Source organism: Engraulis encrasicolus, chromosome 17 (genome assembly GCF_034702125.1).
Source record: "Engraulis encrasicolus isolate BLACKSEA-1 chromosome 17, IST_EnEncr_1.0, whole genome shotgun sequence".
Classification (NCBI taxonomy): domain Eukaryota; kingdom Metazoa; phylum Chordata; class Actinopteri; order Clupeiformes; family Engraulidae; genus Engraulis; species Engraulis encrasicolus.
Genome location: NC_085873.1, coordinates 51941181 through 51954438, shown reverse-complemented (window position 1 = coordinate 51954438; position 13258 = coordinate 51941181). Strand labels below are relative to the sequence as shown.

The window sequence follows — 13258 nt, the reverse complement described above, 5'->3', positions numbered from 1 at the left end:
AGTGTCACATGAAGCACTTTGTAAAGGACTGCAGATTGTGGTGGCTTTGGTTTGCTGAGGATGCTCCATGCAACACGAGGACTATACTGTATGTGATCATGCACTCATTGTGTATTGTGTCAGTACACGGATGTGAGGACACCGTACAAAGTGTATCCTCTGTAAGCCGTGCGTATGAAAACAGTCAGAATAGCCATTTAAGCCCACCTGTGCATTTCAGCATTAAATAAAGCAATTTGCTGTTAAGACAAAATAGATCAATAGATCTTCCCTAAGCGCATTGGGGAAGCAGGTGCACTATAAAAATATGGTAACACTTTATTTTAGGGATATATCTATAAGCACTAATACATACAATGTTAATGCCTGCATAAGTAACTTGTAAGGCATGTACTAAGCAAACGCTAAGGCCTACTAGGTCCTTACTATGGTTAAATTGGTAATAAATCCCTTATTGTGCATGAACAAGACATTTGCGAATACATGCCTAACAAATGTTTGATTTTGCTTTGTACATGCCTTACAAGTTTCTTATACAGGCACATTGTATGTATTAGCGCTAATAGATGTATCTCTACAATAAAGTATCCCTACAAAAATATTTCTGTCTTGAGATGTGCGTGACCTGTGTGAACCACAGGATGAGGCATTTGGGCTTTAATAAACAGCACCAGCTCTCTGTGGAGCGGCCAAAGACAATGGTAAATGATCTGCAGAAACCTACTGTAAGCACTGCAGACAGGCACGCAAGACCACACACACCAAGCTAGCAAACACACACCAAGCTAGCCAGCACAGACCAAGCTAGCAAGCACACGCAAGACCACACACACCAAGCTAGCCAGCACACACCAAGCTAGCCAGCACACACCAAGCTAGCAAGCACACACCAAGCTAGCAAGCGCACACCAAGCTAGCAAGCACACGCAAGACCACACACACCAAGCTAGCAAGCACACCCCAAGCTAGCAAACACACACCAAGCTAGCAAACACACACCAAGATAGCAAGCACACGCAAGACCACACACACCAAGCTAGCCAGCACACACAAGACCACACACACCAAGCTAGCCAGCACACACCAAGCTAGCAAGCACACACCAAGCTAGCAAACACACACCAAGCTAGCAAGCACACACAAGACCACACACACCAGGCTAGCAAGCACAAACAAGACCACACACACCAGGCTAGCCAGCACACACCAAGCTAGCCAGCACACACCAAGCTAACAAGCACACGCAAGACCACACACACCAAGCTAGCAAGCACACACAAGACCACACACACCAGGCTAGCAAGCACACACAAGACCACACACACCAGGCTAGCCAGCACACACCAAGCTAACAAGCACACGCAAGACCACACACACCAAGCTAGCCAGCACACACCAAGCTAGCAAGCACACGCAAGACCACACACACCAAGCTAGCAAGCGCACACCAAGCTAGCAAGCACACGCAAGACCACACACACCAAGCTAGCAAGCACACCCCAAGCTAGCAAGCACACGCAAGACCACACACACCAAGCTAGCAAGCACACACAAGACCACACACACCAGGCTAGCAAGCACACACCAAGCTAGCCAGCACACACAAGACCACACACACCAAGCTAGCCAGCACACACCAAGCTAGCAAGCACACACAAGACCACACACACCAAGCTAGCAAGCACACACAAGACCACACACACCAAGCTAGCAAGCACACACAAGACCACACACACCAAGCTAGCAAGCACACGCAAGACCACACACACCAAGCTAGCAAGCACACGCAAGACCACACACACCAAGCTAGCAAGCACACACAAGACCACACACACCAGGCTAGCAAGCACAAACAAGACCACACACACCAGGCTAGCCAGCACACGCAAGACCACACACACCAGGCTAGCAAGCACACGCAAGACCACACACACCAAGCTAGCAAGCACACGCAAGACCACACACACCAAGCTAGCAAGCACACGCAAGACCATACACACCAAGCTAGCAAGCACACGCAAGACCACACACACCAAGCTAGCAAGCACACGCAAGACCACACACACCAAGCTAACAAGCACACGCAAGACCACACACACCAAGCTAGCAAGCACACGCAAGACCACACACACCAAGCTAACAAGCACACGCAAGACCACACACACCAGGCTAGCAAGCACACCTTCATTTAATAGTATGATGTTCATTATGTTTAACTGTTATAGTAAACCTCTGATGAAGACAGACGCTATACCGTCGAAGCATGTCAGGTAATTAAAAGACATTTTTTTTTACATGTCTGAAGTTACCTTACATTACATTACATTACACTTGGCTGACACTTGTATCCAAAGTGATTTACACTTATTTAGATTCAGGGTATTGCTTAAAGGCCCTGGAGCAATGTGGGGTTAGGGGCCTTGCTCAAGGGCACTTCAGCTATGGATGAAGGTGCTGGTAAGGGTGGGATTTCAACCTAACCACTGAGCCAAGGCTTCCCCAGTATAAGAAGAATAAGAAAAACCCAACTTTTAAGCAAGCACACTATTTCATGCACTGCATAATGAAGTCCTGAATTAAGATGTATTAAATTGGATAATATCAGGGTGATAGGGGACTGCAAATTATATTTTATTACACACATCATACTTCTATGCCTTACTTCTTTTTAATACATTAAATATGTACTGTCTGGAATTAAAAGTGGTACAGCTTTCTCGCTGGCAAACTACGATCATGGCGAACTTCACACATAAAAAATGACAAACTGGTAAGAGACTAAATTAGTTTGCACAAATGATGCTTTCAAATTGAGCGAGCCTGTTTTCTGGAATAGCCACCAGTTTTTTCCCCAGTCCTGCACAGTTCTGGCCAGTTTGTGCCAACAGTTCTTGGGGGACTTGAGAAATCTGGCCTGCTTTTCTAATGTTGTAACCCAATTACCTTCATGCACATGGACGTTTGTGTGTGCCAGGCGCTCAATTTCTGGGAGGGTTGAATCATTACAATGCACATCGCTGATTTTGAGCAAGCAGCAAGCGGGGGGGAGAACAGGCTTTGAAAAACCTGAGGCACTCAAATTTTAAAGTTTTGGAGAGGTGTATTTCAGGACTCCCAGGTTGAGTAACTGGGAGAGCTGAGAGCTTCCAAATATCTCAAAGGGTTGTAGTGGAATGGAGCACAGGACGAAACATGAATGGAAACCAGTCGATATTTACACCACCCTCAAAATCACTGCAATCACATTGTACCCCATTCTGATGGCTCATGTGAAGATTTATTGAATTTCAGGGCTTGATGCAGCATGTCGGCGCTGAGTGGCTGTGAAGCGCTACAGCTGCCACACGATTGGCTGATTAGTGCTACTGCTGCCACACGATTGGCTGATAAGTGCTACTGCTGCCACACGATTGGCTGATCAGACAATTGTGTTCAAAAACAGGTGTAGCCTACACGTCTTGCTAATGTTCTCAGACGGTCACTAAGTGCTGTATAAGGTGGATACCTGTAGATACTAGATTGTTTATTTGTTTGTTAGTTAATTGTTTATTTGAGACCACAGGAAACACCACATATGAATACGAGAAAGACATCACCACCAATAGCAATGTGAATGTACACAACGTATCACTGTATGTATTTAAAGATATTTACCCAGTACACGTAAATGTATAAAAGTCAGTGGGGAAGTTCAACCCAAACACAATAATCCTATACGGTTCACTTCAAAAGTGGACCAGGGGGGCGAAGCTCTTTCAACAACTCGACTTGTGAAAAGAAAATCAAAGGAGCTCCCTCACCGGCGGCTGGGCCTCGCTCCCTCCAGTCTCCAGCCATGAGGGCAACGCCGGGGGCCGACAGGGACGACACCCTGCTGAGATGGGCAGGCACCACCGGGCCCAGAAACCCCTCCCAGGGGGAACACACTCCTGAGAGAGAGAGAGAGAGAGAGAGAGAGAGAGAGAGAGGGAGGAAGAGGAAGAGAGAGGGAAAGATAAGGCCTTCTATCGACATAAAAGTCAGAGTGCCACATCCACCGCACCACAGCAACCCACAGCTCAGTGCTATTCTGCATGAGGCTTCAGGAAGGAGGTCAACTAACGTTCCATGCCACACTCTGGCAGTTGGCCTCCATTACATAAGGCAAGGCAAGGTAAGTTTGTTTGCACATTACATACACAGAGGCAATTCGATGTACTTCACAAAAATAAAAAGAAAACATACACACATAGCAGACGACATTAACATAAACTGAAAGCATTGATGCATGAATGTGAGTTAAAATGACACAAAATTGACTAAAGCCTGTAAGGTAAATTCTTTCATTTATTGTTGTACATCTATCATATTCTACTGTACCAGGTGAATACAGTACATTGCTGTACATCTATCATAGTCTACTGTACCAGGTGAATACAGTATATTGTTGTGCTTCTATCATAACAATGTAGCAGGTGAATGATGTGCTAAATACAGTATATTGCTGTAGGCCTACATCTACCATATTCTACTGTACCAGGTGAATGCTGTGCTGAATACAGTACATTGCTGTACATCTATCATAGTCTACTGTACCGGATGGATGCTGTGCATGTATAATATTGTACTGTAGCAGGTGAATCTTGTACATCTATCATATTCTACTGTACCAGGTGAATGCTGTACATCTACCATATTCTACTGTACCAGGTGAATGCTGTACATCTACCATATTCTACTGTACCAGGTGAATGCTGTACATCTATCATATTCTACTGTACCAGGTGAATACAGTATATTGTTGTGCATCTATCATATTCTACTGTACCAGGTGAATGCTGTACATCTACCATATTCTACTGTAGCAGGTGAATGCTGTGCTTGGTCCCATCTGTCTGCAGTGTTATAAAATGAGATGTTGATTTACTGATGATATAAAATGAGATGTTGATTTACTGCTGATATAAAGTGAGATGTTGATTTACTGATGAAAGTGAGATGTTGATGTACTGATGATATAAAGTGAGATGTTGATTTACTGCTGATATAAAGTGAGATGTTGATTTACTGATGAAAGTGAGATGTTGATTTACTGCTGATATAAAGTGAGATGTTGATTTACTGATGAAAGTGAGATGTTGATGTACTGATGATATAAAGTGAGATGTTGATTTCCTGATGCTCACTCTGCTCTTCTGGTGCTCTACAGAAGTGTTTGGAGTCCAGCGCTCAATACAACCAATGACAGAAAACACAGTTGAGACTGTTCAAGACCAGCCATTGCAGACAGAGCTATTGTACACAGAAAACACAGTTGAGACTGTTCAAGACCAGCCATTGCAGACAGAGCTATTGAACACAGAAAACACAGTTGAGGTTGTTCAAGACCAGCCATTGCAGACACAGCTATTGTTCACGAAATGATTTGCTATTCACAAGGGTATGCGAAGATGTGGGTAAAATTCTGATAACATTTTTCAGCAATAACTATTCTCTAGATTGCCAATTATACACTCAAAATTGCACACAGTGTACATTCCATTGCGGTTCAAAATGTCAACAATGGGGTAAGTGCATGTTCATTCATAGTCCTCGACACTTTCTGGTCTCTATATATGGAAAAATGTCCATGAATACTAATTATAGTGTTGTGAAAATATGGCATCATGGAACAGCCAAAAACCTCAGATCGCTCAAAACATCCTAATCTATGACGTGCGTTACAAAACAATGGCATACAGTGTGAATCATTGCACGTTGTTCTAAAAATCTCTCCTGTTAGTTCAGCTAGTGCGTCAGGTAATGGGCCAAATCAAGCACATCTCTATTCAGGTGCCGCAGCAGCTTGATAACAAGCCCATCAATGGGAGAGTGTCACCCCAAACAGCACTGTGTGAAATAAAGCACTGCAATCGCAGACAATACTTGAAGCTAATTTGCCTGCATGCATGCAAATGGTAAAACCTTTATTTTCATTTCAGGGTGTGTGAGTGATAAGTGTGGTTTATTTGGAAAGGTTAATTGCATTTGAAATTAGCTGTGGGTGCTGATTTATTTGCCTGACCAGTGCTTGGATTTTCCGCACCTTGACAGGATGAATATCTCCAAGCACTAGTTTGCATAGTCAGGAAAAAAGGCAAATACAAAAGTCCTTAAAGGGACACTGTGCAGGAAATGGTCAAAAAAGGTACTGCAACTATGTTGCTCGTTGAAACTGGGCTGCCTATTGCCAAATTTGATCTTTACATGAAAGTTTACTAAGTAATAAACAAATATTTTCTAGTATGGTCCAAGTACAGTCATTTTTGCAGCTTAAAATGGCTATTTCTGGAAATTCAAAATGGCGGACCATGGAGAAGATCCCCCTTTTCATGTATGTCATAATGAATACTTAGAATTTGATGCTGGTGGTAAGTATTCATGAAAAAGGTAACATTAGTGAATGGGCAGCATGAATTCTGGAAATAAACAACTAAAAATATCACACAGTGTCCCTTTAAAAACCTTTAAAAGTGCTTTTGAACTGTCAATCAGGTGCCAGTTAAAGTCTGCACAATATTAAGGCTATTTTTGTAAACACTTCAGTAGATGAGTTGATTACTGTACTGAACTATGTGGTAGTGCACAGAAACAATACTGTACATAGCAAGGCTTTTTAGGCAGATTTGCCACCACTCGTTATTATAAATTGAATGGAAACTAATATTAGAAGGCCCACTAAACTTGAACAGAATAAAATACAAAGATTACATTTGGCCAAAACAGAGAGCACAACTTTGATGAGGGTAGTGTCCACAAGAATGCACAAGGGTCGCTTCCCTCTTGAAATAGTCGAAAGCACAGTGCAAATGTTCGAGTATCTGATTAACCTGATTTTTCCCCTTTCCCCATTTTGTGAATATACATTTAAATTCAAGAAGTGCCTCAAGATTTGAGTCCTGTCTGCCATCCTTAAAAAAATGTCAGATCCAACCTACCCCATTACCCACACCCCCACCCACAACCCCCTCAAAAGTCAGATAAAAAGTGAAGTGATTAAAGTATAAATTTGGGGGTGGAGAAGGGGACGGGGAAGGGGAAGGGGTGGGTGATAAGAGAAGAGAAGGGTGTTGAAGATAACAAGAAGAGAGGAGCAGGAGCAGTAAGAGAGGAGAGGAGGGGAGGGGAGAGGAGAGGAGAGGAGATGAGAGGAGAGGAGGAGAGGAGAGGAGAGGAGAGGAGGAGCGAAGAGAAGAAGAGGAGAGTAGGAAAGGAGAGAAACAGGAGCATTATAAGAGGGGGGAAGGAGGAGAGCAGGAGAGGGGAGGAGGGGTGGGAAGATGAAGGGATGCATGGAGGGTGGCGGAGGAGAGGAGAGAAAACAGCAATGTTGTCCTTGGCAGCAGGGTTAGTGGTGTGATGAGTGGAGGTCTATAACAGCAGCACATGTAGCCACCAGTAACCAGCAGCACATGTAGCCACCAGTAACCAGCAGCACATGTAGCCACCAGTAACCAGCAGCACATGTAGCCACCAGTAACCAGCAGCACATGTAGCCACCAGTAACCAGCAGCACATGTAGCCACCAGTAACCAGCAGCACATGTAGCCACCAGTAACCAGCAGCACATGTAGCCACCAGTAACCAGCAGCACATGTAGCCACCAGTAACCAGCAGCACATGTAGCCTATGGCACCAGTAACCAGCAGTGGAGGAGAGATTGGGAAACAGAGAGAGCAGAGAGAGAAGAGAGAAAAGAGAGGAGTGAGAGGAGAGAGGAGTGGGAGAAGAGAGAGAGGAGAGGAGTGAGAGAGAAGAGAGGAGTGAGAGAGAGAAGAGAGAGAAGTGAGGAGTGAGAGAAAGAAAATAGAGAAGAGAGGAGTGAGAGAGAGAAGAGAGGAGTGAGAGAGAGAAGAGAGAGAAGAGAGGAGTGAGAGAGAAGAGAGGAATGAGAGCGAGAAGACAGAGAAGAGAGGAGTGAGAGAGAGAAGAGAGCAGAGAGAGAAAGAAGAGAGAGAAGAGAGCAGAGAGAGAAGAGAGAAAGGTATTGGGGAACAGAGTGAGAGAAGAGAGCAGAGATAGGAGAGGAGTGAAGAGAGGAGAAGTGAGGAGTGAGAGGGTCAAGCCTTGGCGCTGTGGATTCAGAGAGAGAGAAGAGAGGAGTGAGGAGAGGAGAAGAGAGGAGTGAGGAGAGGAGTGAGAGAAGAGAGGAGTGAGAGGGTGTTAGGCCTTGGGGCTGTGGATTCAGAGGAGTGGGGAGAGGAGAGGAGAAGAGAGGAGTGAGGGGAGGAGAAGAGAGAGAAGAGAGGAGTGAGAGGATGTTAGGCCTTAGTGCTGTGGATTCCGAGAGGAGTGAGGAGAGGAGAAGAGAGAGAAGTGAGGAGTGAGAGGGTGTTAGGCCTGAGTGCTGTGGATTCAGAGAGACATGCGAGACCTTCACCTGCCAATCCTCCTCCCTTCTCTTCTCCTCAGAAGCCCTGAGTTTTTAATGTGTCTAATATGATTTAGTCTTCGCTTTGAGATGCCACTTCAAATGCACCACAAAGGAAGTCCTTGTTTTATACAGCTGTGAAGTGTATATGCCTGCAAGAACACAAAAAAAGTCTCAGCATCCTACAAGGGTGAAGTTCCCCCCCACGCATTTTCATTCCAACAGATGCGTATGAAGAGGAAATTACAGAATTCATAAACCTATTAGCCGACAATTATAATGTGGATATCATTAAAGTGCTGTAACCAAAATAATAACTTTAAAATACATTCCAATTAAGTTGACTCACATTGATCACGTCTCTGCTGAGGAAATAGCTGCCTGCTATTGCAACAGTGTATTTTTGCCATTATATTATTCATGCAAATGTTTCCAGCACAGTGTGATTTGCAGGAAATGAAAACATTAATGAACCAAATTATGTCTTGTTAATGGCATTAGTGTGTACACAACAACTCGTCGCTGAAATGTGTACAAGAAGAAGAAGCCTTCAATTTGTTGCAAATGATTGTTTTGAGGGGGGGGGGGGGGGTTATCTTTAAGGAAAAAATGCAATTGTTGTTAATGTCCAAGATGATTAAAAGTTGCATTCCCAGTTCATATTAAAAGGGTTTATTGTTGGGCACAAATACATCTTCATGTGAAATGAGAACATCTCAAACATCAGGTTCGATTTGAGACCGCTCCTTTCCTTCTTCAAATGCGTACAATATGATAATCAGCATAGAGGGAACAACAGACAAGCCAGAGAGATGTAGGATGGACTCAGGCGGTGTATGGCAAGCAGACACAGACACAGGAACAGGAACAGTGTCAGGACCAGACCTGATCCAGAATCAGAACAGTGCCGTGTCGGGATCAGACCTGATCCAGAATCAGAACAGTGCCGTGTCGGGATCAGACCTGATCCAGAATCAGAACAGTGCCGTGTCGGGACGAGACCTGATCCAGAATCAGAACAGTGCCGTGTCGGGATCAGAACTGATCCAGAATCAGAACAACCAGATCTGATCCAGAATCAGAACAGTCCCATGTTGGGACCAGATCTGATCCAGAATCAGAACAGTGCCGTGTCGGGATCAGACCTGATCCAGAATCAGTCCCTGGCAGATAAGAGTTAAGCCCACTTTTGCATTCCAAAGAAAGCAGTGAAGTGGTGATGCAATCATTTAATCAGGAGACTGTGGATGCATCACGATCCACATACACCCTGCCTATCCCTACGGGGAAGGAGAAGGAGGGAGGCAGAGAAGGAGGGAGGCAGAGAAGGAGGAACAGAGAAGGAGGGAGGGAGAGAAGGAGGGAGGCAGAGATGCCAAGCATTATCACCAATGTGCAGATTGGATAACATTGAAACATTCGCCTTTTTTGTTGCTTTGCTTGAAAGCAAAAGCAAAATGCAACTGAATTGTGTTTTTGTGTCTTGCTCTATAGCCGCCCATTTTCTTTGAATGCAATTGAGAAAATGAATATAGCCTGGGCCTCAGAACAGTTTATCCTTATCAAATATTCAAAACAGAATAAGGATAGCAGAGAGCAAAACACTATGCTGGGCATGTCTGATAGAGAAGCTGCTCATTTTGCCATCAAACTTCTGCACTCAACAGTGCTAAAGACAGGTGTGTGTGTGTGTGTGTGTGTGTGTGTGTGTGTGTGTGTGTGTGTGTGTGTGTGTGTGTGTGTGTGTGTGTGTGTGTGTGTGTGTGTGTGTGTGTGCGTATGCGAGTGTGTGTGTGTGTGTGTGTGTGTGTGTGTGTGTGTGTGTGTGTGTGTGTGTGTGGCGCGTATGTGCGGGCGTGCATGCGTGTGTGTAATTCTTTAAGTGTTTGTATGTGAATGGTGTGAAGGTAAGTCAGCACAAAGGGAGGAAAGTTCTGGATCATATGGTAACACTGTGGCCGTATGTGGGTGTACACAATTGAAGGTGCAATCACACAGAGGTGGACTTTCCATTAGGCAAAGCTAGGCAATTGCCTAGGGCCCCGGCCAAATCTGTCCTCCATAGGGGCCCCAACTGTCACACCAGTTGCCGTAAACACACAAAAAAGTAGGCTTTGCCACTTATGCAGTCGAAGTTATCAAAGATATATGACTCAAAACACTTAAATAGCACCAAAACGCATAATTTCATGTCTGTATAATGACTTTTTAGGGCCCCATGTTAATATTTCGCCTAGGGCCCCAAATTGACTAGATCCGCCCCTGCAATAAAATATGCCCTTGTGGCTGTTTTTATGTGGGACTCACTAAAAGGAGATTCAGAGACCGAGTGTCTGAGCATAGATATGCAATCAGGGTAGGGAATATGAACTACCCTATGGCCAGACACTATAAAGAAGCACATCATGGACGGGACACAAGTCTACGCGCAGTGGGCATTGAGGCTGTGTGCCTAGATGCCAGAGGTGGAGACAAAATCAAGTGCCTCAAACAAAGAGAAATGTTCTGGATTGATCAACTGAAGGCCACAAATTATCCCGGTCTAAATGAAGACTTTGACCTATCTCCTTTTTTATATATGTTTTTGATTGTTGTAAATGTTATTGATAATATAATCATGAGAGATGTTTGCTTCATGCAACATTTGTTGACATTGATATATGGAGTACATCTAGTGATCCTATGCAGTATTTAGTGAAATATTGATGACTTTTATTCACCAAGCTAATTATCTATCTATGTCTTTCTAGTAAATCCTCTGTTCCAGGATAGTGCATGTATCTTGTTTACAGCTATAAGGTGATCCTGATGTTTTTAACTTATACAAACTAATCTGCCATGTTGCTATACAAAATGGTTGGTCTCAGCACTGCCCCTTGTGGCTTGGAGTAGACCTAGTGGCTCTCATGGCCCAGGATACTGCACCTGAGGACACTCATATAATTAGATGGCTGTTTGTTTCTCTTACACACCCTGATGAAGGCCACAGCGCCGAAACGCGTTGGTGTTTTTTTAATGCATTTGCCCCTTAAATAAAGTTTATTTTTTTACTACATTAACCAACTGAAGTGCCTCGACCAAGGATTTTTTTTCCTTCTGTCCTTTTTGAACATTGAACCCCTTCCAAGATCACCAGTTGGTTTTGAGGGACACTAGTAGCGCTCTACCAACTCTTTTGCTGCAATCAAATATATTCTTCTTCAGTTCTCTTGGGTTCAACTGTGGAAGGCATATGTGCTGCATGCTGTTCTCTTCATTTGGCATGATACAGTGCTCAGTCTACCAGCCAACACAACACAGAGGCTGGACCTGCTCTGTAGGCGACCACAGTTGCAATGTGCAGCACACAGAAATGCATAACAGCATTTAAACTGGATTGAGTGGAAGAGCGGGGCCACCAAATAACATGAAAAGAGTAAAAAGGAAGATCCCTCACCATACATCTGTGGCTGTTTCATAAGGCGTGTAATTCATGTGTGTACACGTATCCATGCCAAGCGTACATCAATATGTCAAGTCAAGTAGGTTTTATTGTCAATTTCTTTACATGCACTGGTCATACAAAGAATTTGAAATTACATTTCTTGCTTTCCCATACAGACATAGACTAATTAAGGTAAGGACATAGACAGTATAGACATAGACAGTACTTATACATGGACTTAAGACAGTATGGACATACACAGTGCTCATACAGACATTTAAAGTGCAAGACTGGACAACAGAAGACTTGTAGAGGACATACATTAAGAGGTATTTGTTGTGTTTTTGTGCTTTTCCTAAAAAAAGTCCTTTATAGCGTTCTGACATGGTAATAGTAGCATTTTGAAGAAAATAAATATAAAAAGGTCTGTCAAGTACACCAGCAGCAGTGTGTGTGTGTGTGTGTGTGTGTGTGTGTGTGTGTGTGTGGTGTGTGTGTGTGGTGTGTGTGTTGTGTGTGTGTGGTGTGTGTGTGTGTGTGTGTGTGTGTGTGTGTGTGTGTGTGTGTGTGTGTTTAGTGCAGGTAGAAGGTGCGGTGTGCGTCTTGTGTGTGTGTTCGTGTGTCTGTGTGTGTGTGTGTGTGTGTGTGTGTGTGTGTGTGTGTGTGTGTGTGTCAGTGTGTGTATGTTGGGTTTAGTGCAGAAAGTGCAGTGTGCTTGTGTGTGTGTGTGTGTGTGTGTGTGTGTGTGTGTGTGTGTGTGTGTGTGTGTGTGTGTGTGTGTGTGTGTGTGTGTGTGTGTGCATGTTTTGAGTTAGTGCAGGTTGAAAGTTCAGTCACAAGTATAGTAGTGCAGGTGGAATGTTCAGTCGCAGATATGGTGGTGGGGGATGGGGAGGGGGGGTTGTCAGTGGCCTTGCTGGCTAGAGGCTGACAGTGGGGGGGGGGGGGGGTTGTCAGTGGCCTTGCTGGCTAGAGGCTGACAGTGGAGGGAGAGTGGGTTGAGTGTTCAGCATCTTGATCGCTTGGTGCATTGTGCTGCTCGCCAGCCGGGTGGTACGGGAACGGAGGCGCCTGTACCTCTTTCCAGAGGGCAGGAGGCTGAACAGTTTGTGTGCAGGGTGGCTTGTGTCTTTGATGATCATCAGTGCTTTCCGGGTGAGGCGTGCGGTGTGTAAATGTCCTGCAGGGAGGGGAGTGGTACTCCAATGATCTTCTTCGCTGTGTTCACAACACGCTGGAGTGTCTTCCTGTTTTTCTCCGTGCAGCTTCCTCCCCACACTGTGATGCAGTTGGACACGACGCTCTCTATGGTTCCTCTGTAGAATGTTGTCATGATGGAGGGTGTAGCACTTGCCTTCTTTAGTTTGCGCAGGAAGTAGAGACGCTGATGGGCCTTCTTCGCCAGTGATGTAGTGTTGGTGGTCCAAGAGAGGTCGTCGCTGATG

General features: G+C 44.6%; 1 protein-coding gene across 1 annotated transcript in view; it reads right to left on the bottom strand.

Moving 5' to 3' along the window:
• The window catches only part of tcerg1l (transcription elongation regulator 1 like), a 98416-nt gene that overhangs the window by 16179 nt on the left and 68979 nt on the right, over positions 1-13258 (bottom strand). The window contains exon 5 of the mRNA XM_063220822.1: positions 3805-3929. Within this exon, the coding sequence (XP_063076892.1) occupies positions 3805-3929 (125 nt within the window). The remainder of the gene's footprint in view (positions 1-3804; positions 3930-13258) is intronic.